The sequence below is a fragment of the Chelonoidis abingdonii genome, chromosome 1 (assembly GCF_003597395.2).
Source record: "Chelonoidis abingdonii isolate Lonesome George chromosome 1, CheloAbing_2.0, whole genome shotgun sequence".
NCBI lineage: Eukaryota > Metazoa > Chordata > Testudines > Testudinidae > Chelonoidis > Chelonoidis abingdonii.
In genome coordinates, this window is record NC_133769.1 from 28,251,097 (window position 1) to 28,273,547 (window position 22,451).

Consider the following 22,451-nt stretch of genomic DNA (forward strand, 5'->3'; position numbering starts at 1 on the left):
AAAAAAAGCTTTCCAATACGAAGTCCTTAAGTAGGTGGCTGCCAGTGTTCTGAAACCCAAATGTTAGCAGTGACAAATGTGGCTGAAAGTCTCTTGAATAGCATTTTGTGTTGTACTCTAGCAATAGGTTTTAAATAATCTTCATTTTTAATTATTGGAGGTATACACAGAAGGGCAAAAAGCAAGCAAAGGTTACTTTAACTTAAACAAACTCTGTGGAATACCATTTCTGAGTCTGAACAAGCAATGAGTTAACGGTTGCAGGTGCAATTTTAGCTCTAATGTATTAAGTAAAATATTTTCAGCAAGTATACAGAAATTTTACAAAAAGAATTGTTAACTGGCATTTCCAGTATGCTAGGCTGAAAAACCTACTGAGAAATGTGACTATCGAACAGTTGGATTTACCATTATCAAGCATTTGAATGACCAGCACAATGTCTGAAAAAACAAAACACTTTTAATTAGACAACTGCAAGCACCTCAAACAATTGGTTATTGTTACAACACAGAGCTATCTTCTCACAGTCTAGTTATTGCAAAGGCATGTGAATAAATTTAAAACGGACAGTCAAAAAAGTGGCACCATAATTATGTAAAACCAGAAATAAACTTACATTCATCCCACTGACTTCTAAAAGAGGGCAAAATACACCTCCATATTTTACATTCTAAAATCTGTATTGCCTATGACTTTGGAGGGGGTGAATAAGCTAAATAGACTCAAACATTTACAATTTTGAGTGCAACTTACAAAGGGCAAACTAATTGCTATCTATGTCAATTCATGGGTGGGGGAAGCCAGTGCAATTTGTTTTAGGAGCATATAAAGCTATGAATGGAATGAACATGAGCTGTTTCATAAGTTTAATTATTTTGTCCTCTAAATTATATTTGCTTTTTGGTTGATACTTTTTGTATCCCAAGCACATATTATCAGTAATCCTAGACAGAATATTTCTCATGCTAACTTTTAATCTTTTGGGTATAGTACAAATTACAGTGCTTATAAAAAGGCAACACCATATGGTACCATGTCTTCACTATCACATTATAAGGGAAATTGCTATTTTCTCCTTAAAAGCACTTAAAATAGTCAAAAATTCTAAAAGGGAGTGCTAAATGATAATGCATACTTTATCATTAGAAAGAAGTCTAGCCTTCCTTTAAAGTGCCATTTGTGGAATGAAGTCTTGTAAACCAGAGCCACTTTGTTTATAATCTAATGTACAGGAACTTCTACAAAATGGAAAGTTTACACAAATCCTTAAAGCAGCTTGGTCTGCTACATGCAATTTGTATGCTACAAAGCTCTTTAAACTCAGTAGCTTTACTCTGAAATCCGAGTCCCCATCCCATATTTAAATGGAAATAAACATTTACAGGGTGCATTTACATACACTATAATACAAGAATGATGTCCCTTTGTCAGAAAATAAAATTGTACAATTCCTTGCCATTTCTCAGTTCTGACTTGATAATGTCAAACTTGCAAATTATATAATACTAAGCTAAAATATTTCATCATAAATAGTTACAAAACCTGCCAAAACACAGAGGAGTGGGGAGGATAGTTTGTTCAAAAGTTTGACATTTGAAATGCCACACAACACAAGAAATGATGCTTAAAGACACGTTAAGTGTTTTCTGAAGAAAGTGGGTCAGTAAACTACCAGCTGAAGACAAGACTACCCTTCCCCAAGAATACAGTGCACAAAAAGCAAAATGTCAAACAGTACCTCAAAGCAAAATAAAGGTCTGAGGATGAAGCCAGCTCACTTGTGATCCTGTTAAAGAATTTGTGACAGTCACCATTTAGGTCCGATGCACTGGAAGTGGTTGCTGGTTCAATGTTACATTTGAAGATTCTGCTAAGAATTCAACCATGGATGCCTAAGGCATTCTCCAGCTGAAGCTCGTTTTTCTGGAACCATTTCTAGCATGGGGATCAGGAAATCTGTGAACTGTGCAGCATCTTCATGAGGCCAACCATATTTTTCCACAAGCACATCAAAGAGGCTCCAAGGTTTTAGCTTGGTAATGTGACGGAGTTCTCCTGCATATAAAAAGGTTCTGTTAGAAAGCTCTCATTATCCTTGATTATTGTTCCGTTTCTTTCCACTAGGCAGGCAGGCTATAGTATGTTACTGCAGTTCTCCCTGAAAATAAACCCGTCCGGTGTTTTATTCAGTTGACAAAAATGAAAAAAAAACATTTCTTAAAGCACATTCTGAAGGCATTATTTCCTTTGAAATTAGTATACTAGACCTGAAAACCACTGTAAACATACTTCCATTATATTCCTACCTTCATGCATTCTGCCTTCCTTTTATAAGAAAGCATGTACTTACAATATACTTAGTGATACTGGATTTAAAAAAAAAAACCTAACCTCTCAAAGAAAAGCTAAATAAAATTAGAGTGAATACTAATAAAATCATCTGCAACAGTGGAGGTTTCTAGTATCAAACACAATCAATGCACTTTAGTTTGGTATCAATAGGTACAGTATGTCCTATTGGTAACACTGTATGCAAAGACTATCTGAAAGAGTCATTTATCATTCATGACTGACATTGAAGCAAATTAAGACACCACTTTTCCAGTTTATACTGGTGAGCTCCCTGAGTATTGCTATGAATATTACTATTTACAAAACGAGAATACCTTGTCTTTACATAAAAGAGTTTTCATTGACTCTCTTTTTGTCAAACTGACAATTATATATCATCAAAAAACAAAACAAAAATTAGAAAGTCCAAATTAAGAATTGACTTCACACACACAGTTTTTTGGAACATTAGCAATTGCAGATGTGGTCACGCAAACAACTTTAGCTCTGTCCCTTCTCATACAGTCCCAATACAGCTTCATATTCTTATTTATCCATTACTCAGATACATCACCAGTGACAAAATAAATACACAAAATTTCTCTCAGTAAATTTGTGTGATGGTTTCTGACTGTTCCCATGGTCTCACTATGGAGGCTGAACAAAGGCTGTTTGCATACTCCCAACATTTGGATGTTTCTGTAAAAATGGAGCCTGAATTTGACGTAACAAGCCTCAGGGTTAGTGCATTCTGCAGAAACTATAACATTCTCTGTGGGTCTTTGGCTGAGGGGTAGATATGGTGATCACTAACTCTAGGTAAAAGTTTTCTGCAAGAAATTCCACTAGGACTTTTTAAATGTTTTAAGAATTGCCCAGTGACAGGTATCCATCCCTTCTGCCATTCCAAGCTCTGACATGACTGGCAGAGCTTGCAAGCTAATCAGGAATGGACTCCACATTTTTTCCTAAACTGTCTTGCTTCCTCATTTCTATTCTCCATACTAACTACTTTTCCCTTCGCTTCTCCTTCCAGAAAAAAACCTACCTGCATCCCCTAGGGTTTCCTGTCAACTGCGCCCAGCCTCACATGGACCATGCACACTTTTCAAAGTGTGTATCAAACTGATGTGCATGTATTACACATGCATCAAACTGGTATGTATTATCTAACTTGTGTGTATTATATACACTTCCAAACACATACAGGTATCTATGTACGTGCTTTTGTATTTTCACAAGAATACCGTTAAATAGCTACGTGTTCTCTTGCAAAACCTAGGGCAAGCTCTTCTACTTGTTAGGGATGCCTGTGGGGTTGAAATTTGAAGTTTTTATGTGAATGTTTCACAGATATGACAAGTCAAAGTAGTATTAGGAAAATCTACGAAAAGTGAATAATTAGGACATTTTAAAGCATCCCTCAAATGCCTTGTGATGGGCCCCAAACTTGCCAGAAATATTCTGCCCTAAAATGAGCTGTGGCCCAGGATTATTTTAGTTTTGATGAAGTTAGGGAAGAAAAAATGATGTTGAAAACTGGGTTTGTAACAGGACTGGTTTCAACTTTAACTACACCCAGACCATCACCCCTCCAATAATTTAACGGAAACTTCTTCCCCTTCCTCTTCAATTGAGTCAGGCGTCGGCAACCTTTCAGAAGTGATGTGCTGAGTCTTCTTTTATTCACTCAGATTTAAGGTTTCGTGTGCCAGTAGTACATTTTAATGTTTTTAGAAGGTCTCTTTCTATAAATCTATAATATATAACTAAACTATTGTTGTACATAAAGTAAATAAGGTTTTTAAAATGTTTAAGAAGCTTCATTTAAAATTAAATTAAAATGCAGAGCCCCCCACCCCGGCCCGGTGGCCAGGACCCAGGCAGCGTGAGTGCCACTGAAAATCAGCTTGTGTGCCGCCTTCGGCACTCGTGCCATAGGTTGCCTGCCCCTGACTTAAGTAGTGCTGAATGTCCAATTTAAACCCACAAAAAGTATGTTCATAATTAAAGCTGAAAAAAGAATTCCTAGAAATGCAATCCATAACTGTAAAAGGCACGACAAATCAGCAGCAATAAAGCAGGGGTTTTATGTAACCATCTCACTGAAATTTCCTTGATCATGCACTTTTTCTTGAAAACACATACACTCCTAAAAACAGACTTGTTCAAAAGGTTTAGGATTAATTCTGGCAGGGCCATGTGCAGACACACCTGCCAGAAAACTCCTGTGTCACGCATCCCTAGCTGTACGTAAGTTTTTTCACAGCCTTGGCTCCCCCAAATATCTGAAGAGCTTTCTGCAATAGGAGTAAGGGAGGACGTTCTGGGGCAAGGGTCCACCTGCTTTTGCATTATTCCTTTCCCTCCGCTCCGTCAAATAGCTAATGGTATTTTTTTCACTAACAACCTCCAAAGGCATACTCAACAGTTATGCTAGCCTAGCCAGCATTTTATGAAATAGATTTAACTCATGAGGAAATGTAGCCTTAGTAAATACCAGTTCATCCATAGAGTTTGTGGGGGGCGGGGGCTGAGACTCAAGTCTTGAACAACACAAGGCTTTTTTCACGTTCTATCCCAAATACCCAGTCATCTTTAGGAAAAATATATCTACCCAAACTGTGAATGGAGAAGGAGTTTAATGGAGAGGGTACTGACCTCTTAAAGAGGAGGACAAATGAGATGACTGGCACTAAGGTGTGACCACACTGAGACCATTTAATATGGGCCATGATGAATAAAATCAATTTCATTAAAGTGTTTGTAGAACCCTAAAGGACAGGAGGCAATCAATGGGGATCGTCAAACATGTCATCAGATTTGACTGAAGACCTGATGCCAGCAGCACAACAAGAATCTCACTTATAAATAAATTAAATTATAAATAAATTAATGGAGATATCCTATCTCCTAGAACTGGAAGGGACCTTGAAAAGTCATCAAATCCAGCCCCCTGCCTTCACTAGCAGGACCAAGTACTGATTTTGCCCCAGATCCTTAAGTGGCCCCCTCAAGGACTGAACTCACAACCCTGGGTTTAGTAGGCCAATGTTCAAACCACTGAGCTATCCCTCCCCCCCTCCTCAGGTCCAAAAGATGGCTAGTGGAAGCAACAACCCCAGGCTAAGTCAATGGATCCATCCCAACTGAATCAAAGCCTGACCAAGAAGGTTCCCAGATCCATACACTGGCAATTGAAGTAGGAAGAGTCGGGGAGAAATGTAACTGCTGGAGCATGAAGATTCTAAAGATAATGACCTGCAAAGCCTAAGAGGTCAACACTCTCCAGAACCTCAGCTGAAACCAAAACAGGAGCTCGATAACAGTCTATCACCAGTACTGTGGGCAGAAGAACCAAGAATAAATCTCCTTCCAGACCCAGAGGACTCTAAGTCAGAGATAAAACTTTTCCACTTCTCATAGACAAACAGAAACTTAGCACTCAAGTCACTCAAGATCCATATGTAGGAATGGTTATGAAATTAGAACAATTAGTTTGGTTAAGAAAATAATATCCGCTTTATGGTTTGTGGCTAGAAAGGAAAATGCCCCAATCAGCAAATAAAAGAAAGCCTTGACAATCATAAGAGGAAGTTACTCACCTTGTGCAGTAACGATGGTTCTTCGAGATGTGTCCCCCTATGGGTGCTCCACTGTAGGTATGTCTGCGCCACTGTACTACTGATTGGAGCTATTTGGTAGCAGTGTCTGGTCAGCCTGCACATGCTCTTTCCCTCCTTTGTGTTGTGCCTTGAGGCTAGTTAGCGTTGCATACACAAACCACTTCTCTACCACGAAGCCTCCATTGAGAACTCCAAAGAAGAGGGGAGAAGGTGGGCTGGGGAGCACCAAGAGGGGAACATATATCAAACCATCTTTACTGCACACAGTGGGTAACTTCCTCCTCTTCTTCGAGTAATGTCCTTGTGGGTGCTGCACTGGAGGTGACTCCCGAGCAGGATCCTCAGTGGGAGATTGGGGCTTTGGAGTCGAGTCTGTTATAGATGATAACACTGTGGAGCTGAAGATAGCGTTGGAAGCAGAGTCTCCAGTAATCGCATAAGTGTTCTGCGAAGGTATGAGCAGATTCCCAAGTCACTGCCCTACAGATTTCCAAGATGGGAACGTTCTTGAGGAAGACGAGAGAGGTGGAAACCAACCTCATCGAATGTGTGCAGATTATGGATGGAAGTAACACTGTGCGACTATGATAGCAGTGGTTAATACAATTTATACCGCATTCAGATGTAGTGACCTCATCTTGGAAAAGGTTCAGAAAAGGGCAACAAAAATTATTAGGGGTAAGGAACGGCTTCCGTATGAGGAGAGATTAATACGACTGGGACTTTTCACCTTGGAAAAGACACAACTAAGTGGGGATATGTTAGAGGTCTATAAAATCATAACTGGTGTGGAGAAAGTAAATAAGGAAGTGTTATTTACTCCTCATAATACAATAGCTAGGGATCATCAAATGAAATTAATAGGCAGCAAGTTTAAAACAAACAAAAGGAAGTATTTCTTCACACAATGCACAGTCAACCTGTGGAACTCCCTGCCAGAGGACGTTGTGCAGGCCAAGACTATAACAGGGTTCAATAAAGAACTAGATAAATTCATAGAGGATAGGTCCATCAATGGCTATTAGCCAGGATGTACTGCGATGGTGTCCCAAGCCTCTGTTTGCCAGAAGCTGGGAATGGGTGATGGGATGGATCCCTTGATGATTACCTGCTCTGTTAATTCCCTCTGGGGTACCTGGTATTGGCCACTGTCAGAAGACTGGATACTGGGCTAGCTGGACAATTGGTCTGACCCAGTATGGCCATTCTTACGTTTGAGACCCATTTGGAGAATCTTTGGGCCGATATTACTGCGCCTTTTGACTTTTCCACAATGAAGAGAAAAAGATTAGAAAAAGACCTTTTTTCTGTCCAGTTAAAAGGCTAAAGCTCTCCTAATGTCTAGTGTAGGCAGTACAGCTGCCCGGATATCACAATGAAACTTTGGATAAAAGGTTAGGAGATGAATCAGCTGGTTTATGCGAAAAGACAACATCACTTTGGGGATGAACTTCAGATGTGGCCTAAGAGGAGCCTCATCTTTAAAGAATACTGTGAAAGGGGGTGGGGGAATGCCATTAGTGCCGCTATCTCCCCTATTCTCCTCGTCAAGGTGAGGGCCACCGGAAATGCCATCTTCATTGACGGGTATGTAAGTGAAGAAGTGACCATAGGTTCAAAGGGCAGTCTAGTCAGGCTCTTTAAAACTAGACTTAGGTCCCATGTTGGGGTGAGGTATCCGGGTTGGGGATAGAGGTTCACTAAGCCATTGAGGAATCTCTTTGTAGTTGGATGGGCAAAAACCAAGTATCCCTCTATTTGCTGAGGGAAAGCTATTATAGTTGCAAGGTGTACCTTTACCGAACTGAGGGATAGCCCTGACCTCTTCAGATCCAGTATATAGTACAATACCACAGGGAGGGTGGAAGACGTTGGGTAATTTGTCTGGAATTGCACCAAACCTGAAACTTAATCCACTTTGCAGGTAAGTGTGTTGGGTAGCCATTTTTTACTGTGTAGTCACACTTCCTGCGCCTCCTTGGAACAGCAGCTCTCTATGTGCTGGAACCATGAAGGAGCCAAGCCTTGAGCTGGAGGATCCGCAGGTTGGGATGGAGAGTTTATCCTTCTTTCTGAGAGAGGAAGTAAGGGGGGAAGGGGACTGGTTGACATATCACCAGCCGTGTCAGGTACGGGTACCACGTCTGTCTCGGCCAGGAGCAATCAGTATGACATTTGCTTTTTCTTGTTTTATTTTTATCAGGACCTTCAGCAGCAGGGGGAATGGGGGAAGAGCGTGTAGGATGCCCTTGTCTCGTGAGGGAAGGAGAACATCCTCTACTGAGCGTTTCCCGGTGCTGGCCCTGGAGCAATAGAGTGGACATTTCCTGTTCAGGTAAGTAGCAAACAAGTCTATCGTCAGGGTCCCCCACTGATAGAATATACTGTGGAGCACTGTTGGGTTTGTTTCCCACTCGTGATCATGTGAGAACTTATGACTGACACTGTCTACTGTTATGTTCTGCGATTCTTGTAGGTAGGCTGCTGATAAGGAAACACTGTGGCAAACACACCATTTCCATAGCTTTAGTGCTTCTGTGCACAGGAGGATGATCTGGCTCCCCCTTGACAATTTCTGTAACACATGAACACTACGTTTTCTGTCACAATTTTTGTGTGTGTACTTCTGATCAGTGAAAGAAAGTGACCACAAGCATTTCTGACTGCTCTGAGTTCAAGGAGGTTGTTGTGGAGAGTTCTCTGTGGGCAATAACTTGCCCTAAGTCTTGATGTTGTCGAGATGCACTCCTCAGCCAATTAGGGATGCATCCATAATCAGAAGTAATGTTGGGGGAGCTGTGTAAACAGGACCCCTGTACAGACATTTGTTGGATCTTTCCACCAATCCAGGGAGCATCTAACCTGGTAGGGTATCAAGAGAGGTTTGTCTAACCTGTCTTTCTTTGGTCTGTAAAAAGATCTGAGCTGTGCCTGTAGACATCTAATATGTAGTCTGGCATGAGATGATAGAAATTTGTCTGCCTCTGGGTGTCCCAGAAACTGGAGGCAGCATCTACCTGATGTTTGTGGGCTGGCTTGCATTGTGGGAAGGATGTATGGTTACAGCTACAGTAACAAGACCAAAAAAAATCCTGACTTAAAATAAACAAACCAAACCTTCCCACTATTCTGTTGGTTGGCAAGAAGGAAGGGAAGAGATAGAGAGGAAAGGCCTTGGAAAGAAAGGAGGTTGTACATTTTATCTGGGTTAGGACTGAAAATAAGGGTCAGTTGTCTCAAACTGGTTTCTAGCTGAAATCAGTAATTGGCAATGACATCACTTGTTTGTTAAAGGGTATAAAAAGTAAACTCTAGAAAAAGGGTTAGTTGCTAATACCTGCCTGACCACACTGGAGCCAAACAATATGGGTCTAAGCACCCTAGGTTTATCCCAGTTGTAAGTATCTTGATTAAATACCTATAAATGTTTGGTTACCGTTTGGATGTAGTAAATTGCTTATTATTTAGGCTTTTGGGGAATGTTTAGAGCAACTGTATAAATCGTTTGGATTTAATAAAGGATTTTATGATTAAATTAGTGTTTGGCGGTTTCCCACATTCATATTAATAATTTCAAATATTAATTATTCCAGCATTTTGGAGACCCACAAAGGGATGCCAGACATTAATTTCAGTTGCTCTGAATCCCCAGAGTGAAGGGGTAGCAACCTATCCTCTGGGGCAAGTACAGAAGTTTCTTAAGAGAAATTCAGTAACAGAAGGGGACTAGAGGGAGGTACTTTAGATCGTATGTAAAATAATGCCTGGCAGAGCACAGCAAAGGTCTGTTGAATGTCATAAATAGATACATTATTGGCAAAGCATGGCAGATATCTGCTGAATGCCACTGAAATCTTAAAAGCAAAATATCCGTGGGTGACCAGGGCGACAAATATTAATACTGCCTTCTTAAACAATCCCAGGGAAAAGAAAGCACAGACTGGGGCAGCTATGTTACAGGGACTGTACTGGGTGGCTAACTCTTTGCAGGCAAAGTGCACCACCTTGAAGAATGAGTTCAAAAAAGCACAAAGATAAGCTCAGTGCAGACAAGAGAAATTGGCTGATAAATGGGTCATTTTGGGAGATAAGTAAGTGATTTAAGGAAAGAGAGAGAGGGGTTAAAAGGAGCTTTTGCACAAATTAACAATGCAGAGTTTGGAGGGAATTAAACAGTCAGGGGTTGTGGAAACCTTAAAGAGTGGAAGTGTTATAAGTAGAGAGTGCTTGATTTGATAATAAAACTCAGTTACGGTAGTACAGCTTGGTATAGTCATGCTGGGTGGAACCCTGGCAGTCAAACAAATTATACAGTGGGGTTGGGTGGTGGCTACTACCACCACTGTTTTTGGCCCCAGAAGCCTTTTCAGCCATTCTGAAGGGAAATGGGCCCTTTTCCCAAAGGAATGGTCTTTAAATAATCAATTATAAATGACTGCTGCAGGCACAGAGAGACTCTGATTTAAATAATTTCACTATGGACAATTTTTTGTCAAACAAAGGTAGCTAGTGTATTTGGCTTTGTTATTTAGCGTTTAACTCTTAGGGTACCTCAATGGTTTTAGAAGGTTCAATATCATGTAAATAAAGACTAGAGTGGCTGTGGCGGCCAGAACCTGGATAGTGGGAAGAGACCCTGATCCTTTTTCAGTAATCAAACAGCAACTAAGAGAGTCGTGTGAGAAGAATGAAAAATCAAGAAGACAGTGCACCTTTGGAGCAACAGCAGGGGTGAGGTGCACAAGAGGAGAAATGTTAGGAACACTGAGCCTTAAGGTGGCCCTGAGTAAGCAGACATTCACTTTGATAAGAATTCATGGGAACTTTGAAGCACAAAACCAAAGATTACACTTCACGTGAAAACTGACACAGCTAATATAACGTGATAGCAAATAGAAGTGGAAGTTAAACGATGGAAAGAACATGCATTTCCCCCATGGAATACGCAGTGTATGCTGTAAAAGGGGTAAAAGTAACATAAGCAAAACATGCTAATTAATTAACATCCTATAAAGGCAACAAAGAGGAGCCATGTTAATTTGTGTTTTCGTCTTCAGATGGCTGTGTGCTTTGGAAGCAGAAATCAACCCAGCACCAAGAAAGATCAGTGAATATAAGAAATGGAGCTTAACCATTAATAATCTTAACCAAAAGTTATGATTAATTGTGATGTAAAGTAAATGTTATTAAGAAACAAATATCTATTTGGTGATGTTTTGTAAATGGAAAAAAAATAACTGTGTATTAAAACTAAGTAACTGTATAATAGATTGAAATACCCAAGGTTGCAAACAAATACAAGTAACGGCTTTGGGTAAAACCTATTCAGAAAATGTTGTGCTATACGTAGATCAGTGGTTCTCAAACTTGTGTGACCCCTTTCACATAGCAAGCTGCTGAGTGCGACACCTCCCCCCCGTTAAATATATTAAAAAGTGTTTTTAATTTATGACACCACTATAAATGCTGGAGGCAAAGCGGGGCTTAGGGTGGACGCTGACAGTTCGTGACCCCCCCATGTAATAACCTCATGACCCCCTGAGGGGTCCCGACCCCCAGTTTGAGAGCCTCTGACCTAGATGATATTCTGATGCATACTGCTGACAGAGAAAGCCATTTAAAAGCACTGTAAACCCTGTTTGCAGGTGGTTTCCTTTCTAGGACTAAGCCTGCAACCTGGCCAGCAAACTCCAGACAAATAAAAAGTTAAGTGATTTTTGGAGCTACCCATCTCTACCTCAGAAACAGCACTGCTATCCCCTGGTGGGCATGACAGGATTTTGTCAAGGCTTCATGTCTGACTACAAAGCAATCGCTGCACCCCTGTACTAGCTCCTGGAAAGGGAAGTGGGAATTGACACATCCCAGCATACCCAAGCAGTGTAAAGAGGTTTTAATACAAACTCCAGTTCTTCACACCAGATTATACAAAACCTTCTCCATTGTTTGTAGCAACCAGGGACACGGTCATTTCAGCTGTGTTAACTCAGAACTATCAGGACAGGAAAAAAAAAAAGTATTGCTTATGTTTACAAGGTACTGAATTGAGTTGAAAATTAGGATACCCCCCCCGTGAAAAACATGTTTTGACACATTTTAGATATCTGATAGGGTTAGGACACACAAAACTGTTCACTGCTCAGACTCCCGTAAGTATCTTTTTATCTGGTAAAATCAAAGATGGTAGAGAGTCCAGTCCTAGACTGACACAGTGGTCCTTGCCACTGGAAGAGCACCAAATTGAAGTCTGTCCTCTGAAACAACCTTCACCTTTGCCAGCAGGACTGTTAATTGTGGTACTCCACGTGAGTGTCCTGGAAAAGTGGCCCTCACCCCTATTATAACGTTAAGTGTCACACAGCAACTGGTTATGGTAACACATAAAACAAGTTTATTAACTACAGAAAATATAGGTTTTAAGAGATTATAACTGATTGATAGCAAACAGATCAAAGCAGTTTACCTAGCAAATAAACAAAAATGCAAACTAAGCCTAACATACTAGATAGACTGGACATGAATTAGCAATTTCTCACCCTGACTGATGATACAAGCAGTCCACGAAGTTCCCATACATAGGCTAGAAATCCCCAGGGACCTCCCCTAGTTCATTCTTTGTTCCTCGGGTGTTTTCAGGAGTTTTCTTGTGTGGGGAGTGAGGCCTGCCCAGCTAAGGGGGCTTTGGGCACAGCAGTTCCCATGGCTCCCAGACTGCACCCCGGGCTGAAAACCCATCACATGCAGTACTTAATTTAAATTCTGAAGGGCTGCACCTCAAGGTTCTGACAATATATGTTGATGGGTCATCTGAAAAAGGGACCCCAGTCACAGAATTTGCAGTTTGGGCTTCCTCAGTTTAGGCTGAACCTGTGCAGTGCAGATGCAGTACACACTCAGTGCTGTATGTGGAATTGGCTGCTGGCGTGGGAGGCATTATCACTCTGTAAAAAAGAACAAGTATTGGCTGGTGAAATATGCTCAGACTCTCAAAGGATCTGTAATGCCTTAATAACATTCCTCCTTGGTGGAGTATGAATTTATTTTGCAGTGCAGATCACAAGCTTTTACGCTATCAAGCCCTTTTGTGCTATGTATGAAAACAAGCAACTAAACTGGGTAATTCAGTGGTATATGTGGTTAAAGTAAAAGCTTGTTCCAGACATGAGGAAGCGAGCAAGAAAAACAACAGAGTCATGGAGCATTTAATACCAGAAAAAAACCTGTTTCCAGCAGCATGATGGGAAGGCCCTTACTACGTAATACAAATCGCCAGTGCTGCAATTGATCTAGTACGAATAGAATCAGGTCCTAAAAGCAAGGGCTACATGGTACTCAGTTAAAACTGTTCAGGGGTTCCCAATATGAGAGCTTCAGAACTTGTGCTTTGCTTTTCAGGCTGTTGGTAGTGTACAGAGGCGGGTGTGATTGTCCTTGGAGAACGTGACTCAATAAAATGCAGAAACAACAATCCCAATCTGAGTATGTATTGAAATGACAGCTGAAAGTCCAATTCAGTTATGGTGTGAAATAAACAATGCTACTGGATATCACATATAATTCTGCAAGTGACCTGAGAACAAGCAAAAACAGGGTGACTGTGTAAGAACTGATAATCACAGCATCAATCCCTATTTAGGGAATAGTAACTTGAACTTTCCATATGTGTATACTAGGTATAATGCATGTTTTGTGTTTCCTGTAAAATTTAATCAAACAAGGGCTTATTGATATATACCCTTTTGAGAATCAGGGAAGGTAGAACTAAAGGTGGTACAAATACCATACACTGAAAAGAAATAAACACAGAATGCTCCAAGCTGGAGGCAGGATCCAGTGATGAATTGCTATTAAGGCTCCTTAAAGAAGTGCTGTACAATATGTTCATTTTATAGATGTAACTGTGTTTAATTTGATTTAAGTGCATTTGCCAAAAGGAATATGCCTGCAACAGGTTAGCCAATTTTACGGCAAAATGATAAAGGATTATGGGAAAGATCTTGTTAATCAAAATGCAGAGGTAAAGGCTCCTGAATCAATTCAAAGTGAAGCCAGTGGGGCCTATCCGCCAGTGATGTACCAGGGTCATTTGAAGCCAGAGCATCAGTCTCAAACCAGGCAGATGCAGAGACCTGGTGGGAACACAACTGAACATTGCAGCACAAGCTGGCTGCAGCTGTACTGAGCCCAATGAATGAGCAAAGCAAAGAACTCATTAAGAACTTTTGAATGTATATAATATGCATATATATATCATTAATTTGCTTCTGGAAGTACAGCATAAAGTAAAAGAAATAGTTAACCAAACCAATGAATATCATCGAAGCAGCACAATAGCTGGGGCCATAACATGTTCTGTGTATGGAGCGTATGCACTACACAAAATCAAGGCACTCTCACAGATATAGAGAAAGGTAAATTTCCCACTTTTATCACTACGAGTATGACAGAGATCATACTGATTGGTGTAAAACAAAACAAAAACCTCACAAAGGTCCAATACCATCATGTTAATTGTGGAAAAGACACATGGGTCCTTATGCCACTTATGCTATCCATCCCAGTAAACTGCAGAACACCAGGTCGTTGAAACCATTGTTAAGAGTATTACCAGTAGGAGTACTGGAAGACATAAGATTTTAAAAGAGTTTGTTTTTCCTCCTCAAATACTCTTGCAAGATAATGACACAGTATGGAAAGCTCCAGACTTGTCCTGTTGCTTGCACTTGGGGGACACCAAAAGCAATCTCCAAACAGTACAGTATAGATACTGGGGAACCAGGGAAGTCAAAACTGCTTATGCTGGCAAAGATAAATGTTGGGTTGTGGCTGGCAGTAACCACTTTTGATATGGACCCAAAAACTGTTATTTTCATTGGCCAAAATTCACTGCGGTGATAAATGGAAAGACCTTACTTCCCAAACCCATTTTTCATAATGTAACTAAATTACAGGCTGAATTTAGATTACAGGAGTACGCTTTAAAAGCAGTATCCAAGTCTTGGCGTTGTATTCCTCCTTTGAGCCTGGATTTTAAAAGCTTAATAGCCAAGAACAGGGAATTCAGGGGTTAATTAACTTTTCCTGGTGGGAAGAAGCACACAAAGTGGGATTACATCCATAGTGAGGACTGTCATTCAAAAGTTTGTTAGTTCTCTATGTGATTGTGGTAATTGTAATTTTGATTTTGTATTTGATGTTGCAAAATCATAGAAGAATGTTTGAAATGCTTAATGTAAAACTCATATAGTATGTAGGGTTTTAAGGTGGAAAATGTAGAGATGGCTATGAAATTAAAAGAATTAACATTATTTTAAGCTTGCTTAAGAAAATAATGTCTGCTTTATGGTTTGTGGCTAGTAAGGAAAAGGCCCAATCAGCAAGTAAAAGGCGGCCGTGAGAATAATAAGCATTACTGTTACTTGGAGTATGGGAAAGGGGTATGGTTAGAGCTGCAGCAGCAAGACTAAGAAAATAATAAACAAGTAATAGCAATGGGGGATTCACAGCTGGATCTACACAGAAACTACACAGCTGGATTTGCGATGACCAGGAGAACCACATGGTGACTTGCCTGCCAGGTGCTATGACGCGGATCTCTCAAGACATCTACAAAGACTTACGTGTAGTGCTGGGGAGGAGCCAGTAGTCATGGTACATGTAGGTACAAATGACAAAGGGAAGATAGGAGAGAGGTCCAGGAGGCCAAATTTAGATTGCTAGATAAGAAATTGAAGTCCAGGACCTCTATGGTAGCATTCTCTGAAATGCTTCCAGTTCCACCTGCAGGGCCAGTTAGACAGGCAGAACTGCAGAGTCTCAATGCATGGATGAGACAATGGTGTACAGAGGAGGGGTTAAGATTTATTAGGAACTGAGGAACCTTTGCATGGCCAGGTGCAGCTCTGCATCCAGCATTGCTCCCAGCTTCGGGAATGGAGCCATGGCCAGCAATCGAGGCTGGGGACAGGAGCAGGCGTGCGGCCTGGAGCAGGGCTGGGGGCGGAGAGGACCTGGTGGACAGACGCTCCCTCCCAGCCCCCATGGAGGCTGGCCCAAGCACCACCGCACCCGCCCCTCTGGAGGTTCCTCCATACTCCCCTAGGGGTTGTGCAACACACTCTGGGGACCTCTGCTATACAGGAAGGATGGGCTCCGCCTAAACCAATATGGAACTGGATTGCGGGCAAGTAAAATTAAAAAGGTCATAGAGCAGTTTTTAAACTAAGGGCTGGGGGAAAGCCATTGGGTGCAGAGTAGCACATGGTTCTGACAGAGAAATCCCTTAGGGTAGTATCTATTAATGGACTTTCTCTATATCCTAGTGAGGAGGAGAGGATGGCAGATGATAAAATATGGTTAGGATCTGACAAGAAACAGTCAAATGAAAAAGAGACCCATTCAAGTACATCATATAATGGCAGACAGCTAAAAAGTGATTATACCCAAATGCTAGAAGTCTAAATACTAAGATGGGTAAACTTAAGTGCCTCAAATTAAATGAGGATATTGATATAATAGGCATCAAAGAAACTTGGTGGAATGAGGATAATGAATGGGACACAATAATACCAGCGTACAAAATATATCAGAAGGCCAGAATAGGTCATATTGGTGTGGGAGTAGCAATATATGTGAAAGAAAGCATAGTGTCAAATGAAGTAAAAATGTTAAATGAACCAAACTGTACCACAGAATCTCTATGGACATAATGGTATGCTTGAATAATAGGAATAGACCAGTAGGATATACTATTCACCACCTGACCAGTATGGCAATAGTGACTGTGAAATGCTCTGGGAGATTAAAGAGGCTATAAAAAAAAAAGAAAATCAATAATAAAGAGGGATTTCAACTATCCCCATATTCATAGATTCATAGACTCTAGGACTGGACCTCAAGAGGTCATCAAGTCCAGTCCCCTGTCCTCATGGCAGGACCAAATACTGTCTAGACCATCCCTGATAGACATTTATCTAAACTACTCTTAAATATCTCCAGAGATGGAGATTCCACAACCTCCCTAGGCAATTTATTCCAGTGTTTAACCACCCTGACTAGACTTGTTTCCTATATGTCCCTATCTCCTTGGTGCAGTTTTAAGCTCATATGCTGCTGCTTCTTTTCATTAGAGGCTTAAGGTGACAAGTTTTCTCCCCTCCTCCTGGATGACCACCTTTAGATACCTGAACTGCTTCATGTCCCCTCTCAGTCTTCTCTTTGTCCAAATAACAACCATTCTTTCAGCCTCCTCATAGAGTTCATATTCTCAAGACCTTAATCATTCTTGTTGTCTTCTCTGAACCTTCAAATTTTCTCCATCTTTCTTTGAAACTGTGGTGCCCAGAACTGGAACCAATACTCAGTTGGCTAACCAGACAAAGTAGAGTGAAGAATGATTCTCGTGTCTTGCTCACAAACACTGTTAATCCGTCCCTAGATCCATGTTTGCTTTTTTTTGCACAAGCAATCCCTGTTGACTCATTTTAGCTTGTGGTCACTATACGCCCTAGTCTCTTTTGCCATACTCCTTTCCTAGACAGTCTCTTTCCAGTCTGTTATGTGTGAACGTGATTGTTCCTTCACGTGGCACTTTGATTGTCTTTATAAACTTCATTCGTTTCCTCAGTGTTTCTCTTTTCCAGGTCAATTTTGAATTATGACCCAGTCTTCTCCAAGCATCTTCTCTTGAGTTTGGTTCATCTTGCATACACTAAGAAGCATCTTTCTTATACCAACATCAAGTCATTGTGAAGATATTGACAGAGCCAGGGTCCAATAGACCCCTGCGGAACCCACTTGTTTACCTTTCCAGCACAATTGAGAATCATTAGAACTACTCTCTAGTACGGTTATCCAGCCAGTTAGCCACCCACCTTTATATAGCCCCATCTAATTGTATTTGCCTAGTTTATCGATAAGGATAGGCCCATTTTTTTGTGAGACCGTATCAAGCCTACTAAGTCTAAGCGGCTATACCACATCCACGTTTCTCCTTATCCACAAGACTCATTTATCCTTCAAAGGAAAGCTATCAGAATTGGTTTGAACGATTTGTTCTTTACAATCCACGTGGCTATTCCTATCCGCTTACCACCTTCTAGGTGTTTGCGATGATTTCCTTAATTATTTGCCATTATCTTCCGGTGGCACAGAAGCTAAACTAACTGGTCTTAGTTCCTGGGTTGGTTTTTTATTTCTTTTTTATGATGGGCATATCTTTGCCTTTCCAGTTCTTTGGAATTCTTCTCCTTTCCCTGATTTTTAGATATAGCTAGAGGCTCAGATCTCTTCCTCTTTAGGCTCCTTGGTATTCTGGATGCATTTCATTAGGTCCTGATGACTTGCAGGCATCTAATGTCTAAGCGTTTTAATTGCTCTTTTTTATTTTATCTTCTAACCTTACCCCCTTCCCATAGCATTCATATTGTAGACATTCTTCAGGTTCTCAGGTGAAGACCGAACAAAGAGTCCATTAGTCTCTTGCCATTTCCAAGTTTTCCGTTACTTGTTTCTCCCCTCAGGATCAGCAGTGGGCTAACCACTTCTTAGGTCTTTCTCTTGCTTTAATGTTATTGATAAAGTCTTGTTTCCTTTATTCCCTAGTGTTTGAGTCATTTTGTGCCTTGCCCTTTTCTAATTTTGCCTGCTTCCTGTGTTTTTGCCTTTATTTCATTCCTTTTATCTGTCCTAGTTTCATGTTTAATTGACTCCTTTTTATTTTTTAGTCAGGCAAGATCTTGTGGTTAGCCAAGAATTTTGGTCTTTTGCCACATTTCTATCTTCTTACCCCAGCGGGATAGCTTGCTTTTGGCCCTTAATGTGTCCTTTGAGACAACTGCCAACTCTCCTCAAGGTTGTTTTCCTCAGTCTTTGATTCCCACGGGACCTTACCTATCAGCTCTCTGAGCTTACCAAAATCCACCTTCCTGAAATCCACTGTCTCTATTTTGCTGTACTCCCTTCTACCCTTCCTTAGAATTGCAAACTCTATGATTTCATGATCCCTTTCACCCAAGCTGCCTTCTACTTTCAAATTCTCATTGACGGGGGACATGTCACCTCAGGACAGGATGCAAAGATAAACTTTCTTGACACCTTAAATCAAGGTTCTCAAACTTCATTGCACTGTGACCCCCTTCTGACAACAAAAATTACTACATGACATCAGGAGGGGGGACTGAAGTCTGAGCCCACCCGAGCTCCACTGCCCTGGGTGCGGGGGGCCAAAGCCTGAGTCCCATTGCCCAGGGGAGGGGGAACAAAGCAGAAGCCCAAGGGCTTCAGCCCCAGACAGGGAGCCTATAACCTCAGTCCTGTCATCCCAGGCTGAAGCCCTTGGGCTTCAGCACCGGGTGGTGGGTCTCAGGCTTTGGCCTCAGGCTCCTGCAAGTCTAAGCCAGCCTTGGTGACCCCATTAAAATCGGGTCACGGCCCACTCTGGGATCCCAACCCACAGTCTGAGAACCGCTGCCTTAAATGACTGCTTCTTGGGGCAGCTAGGCTTGGAACCCACAAGAGGAGAGGCAGTTCTTGATTTAGACCTAAGTGGAGCACAGAATCTGTTCCAAGAGGCGAATGTAGCTGAACCCCTTCGTAATAGTGACCAATAATAAAATTTTACCTCCCTGTAGGGAGCACAGGGAAAACCAAAGCAGCCGAACATGGTAGCATTTAATTTCAGAAAGGGGAACTACACAAAAATGTTAGTCAAACAGAAATTAAAAAGGTACAGCACCTTCCAAGCTGCATGGAAATCTTTTAAAGACACCACAATAGAGGCTCAATTTAAACATATTAAAAAACACAGGAGGAGGACCAAAAAAGTGCCCCTTTAGCTAAACAAAGTAAAAGAAGCAGTTAGAGGCAAAAAGGCCTCCTTCAAAACGTGGAGTTAAATCCTAGTGAGGGAAACAGAAAGGAGCATAAACTCTGACAAGTGAAGTGTAGAAATATAATTAGGAAGGCCAAAAAAGAATCTGAAGAACAACTAGCCAAAGACTCAAGAAGTAACAGCAATTTTTTTTTAAAGTACATGAAAAGCAGGAAGCCCACTAAAAAAGCAGTGGGGATACTGGACGATTGAGGTGCTAAAGGAATACTCAAGACAGATAAGGCCATTATTGGATAAACTAAATGAATTCTTTGCACAGGTCTTCATGGCTGAGAATTTGAGGGAGATTCCCAAACCTGAGTCATTCATGTTAGGTCACAAATGTGAGGAATTGTCCCAGACTGAGGTATCGTTAGAGTAGGTTTTGGAACAAATTGATAAATTAAACAGTAATAAGTCACCAGGACCAGATGGTTCGCCCAAGAGTTCTGAAGGAACTCGAAATGTGAAATTGCAGAAATACTCACTGTGGTATGCAATATATCATTTAAATCAGCTTCTGTACCATGACTGGAGGACACCTAATCTGACACCTGTTTTTAAAAAAGGCTCCAGAGGTGATCCCAGCAATTAAAGGCCGGTAAGCCTAACTTCAGTACCAGGCAAACTGGTTGAAACTACAGTAAAGAACAGAATTATCAGACACATGAATGAACATGATTTGTTGGGGAAGAATCAACATGGTTTTTGTAAAGGGAAATCATGTCTCACCAATCTACTAGAATTCTTTGAGGGGGTCAACAAGCATGTGGACAAGTGGGATCCAGTGGATATAGTATTTAGATTTTCAGAAAGCCTTTGACAAGGTCCCTCCCCAAAGGCTCTTAAGCCACATAAGCTGTCCTGGGATAAGAAGGAAGGTCCTCTCATGGATCAGTAACTGGTTAAAAGATAGGAAACAAAGGGTAGGAATAAATGGTCAGTTTTCAGAATGGAAAGAGGTAAATGGTGTCCACCAGGGGCCTATACTCGGATCAGTACTGTTCAACATATTCATAAATTATCTCGAAAAATGGGTAAACAGTAAGGTGGCAAAATTTGCAGATGATACAAAACTACTCAACACAGTTAAGTCCAAAGCAGACTATGAAGAGTTACAAAGGGACCTTGCAAAACTGGGTGACTGGGCAACAAAATGGCAGATGAAATTCAAAGTAATGCACATTGGAAAACATAATCCCAACTATACATATAAAATGATGGGGTCTAAATTAGCTGTTACCACTCAAGAAAAAGATTTTGGAGTCATTGCGCATAGTTCTCTGAAAATATCCACTCAGTGTACAGCGGCAGTCAAAAAAAGCTAACAGAATGTTGGGAACCATTATGAGAGGGATAGATTAGAAAACAGAAAATATCATATTGCCTCTATATAAATCTATAGTCTGCCCACACCTTGAATACTGTGTGTAGATGTGGCCACCTCATCTCATAAAAGATATATTGGAACTGGAAAAGGTACAGAAAAGGACAACAAAGATGATTGGGATATGGAACAGCTTCCATATGAGAGGAGATTAATAAGACCAGGACTTTGCAGCTAGGAAAAGAGAAGACTAAGGGGGGATATGATAGAGGTCTATAAAATCATGACTGATGTGGAGAAAGTAAATAAGGAAGTGTTTTTTACTCCTTGTAACACAATAACTGGGGTACCAAATGAAATTAATAGACAGCAGGTTTAAAACAAACAAAAGGAAGTATTTTTTCACACAACGTACAGTCAGCCTGTGGAACTCTTTACCAGAGGATGTTGTGAAGGCCAAGACTGTAACAGGGTTCAAAAAGGAACTAGATAAGTTTATGGAGGATAGGTCCATCAAATGGCTATTTGCCAGGATGGGCAGCGATGCGGAACTATATTCTGAAGTGTTGCTAGCCTCTGTTTGCCAGAAGCCAGGAATGGGCAACAAGGGATGGATCTCTTGATGAATCCTGTTCTGTCCATTCCCTCTGAAGCACCTGGCATTGGCCATTGTTGAAAGACAAGATATTGGGACAGATGGACCATTGGTCTATCCTAGTATGGCTGTTCTTATGTTCTAAAAACTGATTTTAAAGAAACAAGCTCAAACCTTTCCACTGTACTGTTGGTCAGCAGGGAGAAAAGGCCTTGGGAAGAAAGGAAGCTGTAAATCTTATTTGGATGAAGACTGAAAATAGGAGTGAATTTTCTCAAACTAGATTTTAGCTGAAACCAGTAACTGGCAATGACATTATTTGTTTTTTAAAGGGTTCATTGCTAATACCTACCTGACCACACTGGAGCCAACCAATATGGGTCTAAACACCCCTGGGTTTAGCCCAGTTTGTAAGTATCTTGATCAAATGCTTAAACATGTTTTGTTGCTGTTTGGATGTAGTAAATTACTTACTATGTAGGCTTTTTATGCATGTTTATGGCAATTATGTAAGTACCATTTGGCCTCTGGCTTTAATAACATAATTTATGGTTAATTAATGTTTGTGGTTTCCCATATTAATAATTTCAAATATTATTAAAAATTCCAACCCTCTAGCTCCTCTGATGCTTTCTGGCCAGTGTCAGACAGTTTGTAAGCATGTTTTCTCTTCTTCAGTCTAGCTGACAGATGAAGCAGAA

General features: G+C 40.9%; 1 protein-coding gene across 10 annotated transcripts in view; it reads right to left on the bottom strand.

Annotated features, from left to right (window-relative positions):
* SRPK2 (SRSF protein kinase 2) overlaps positions 1 to 22,451 on the bottom strand; it is a 323,924-nt gene continuing 301,473 nt past the window's right edge. For 9 of the 10 annotated variants that reach the window (XM_075064668.1, XM_075064662.1, XM_032787351.2 and 6 more), the window contains one exon: positions 1 to 2,056. In XM_075064668.1, the coding sequence (XP_074920769.1) occupies positions 1,872 to 2,056 (185 nt within the window). In that variant the 3' untranslated portion in view covers positions 1 to 1,871. The remainder of the gene's footprint in view (positions 2,057 to 22,451) is intronic. The other variant, XM_032787350.2, reaches the window with a different exon arrangement.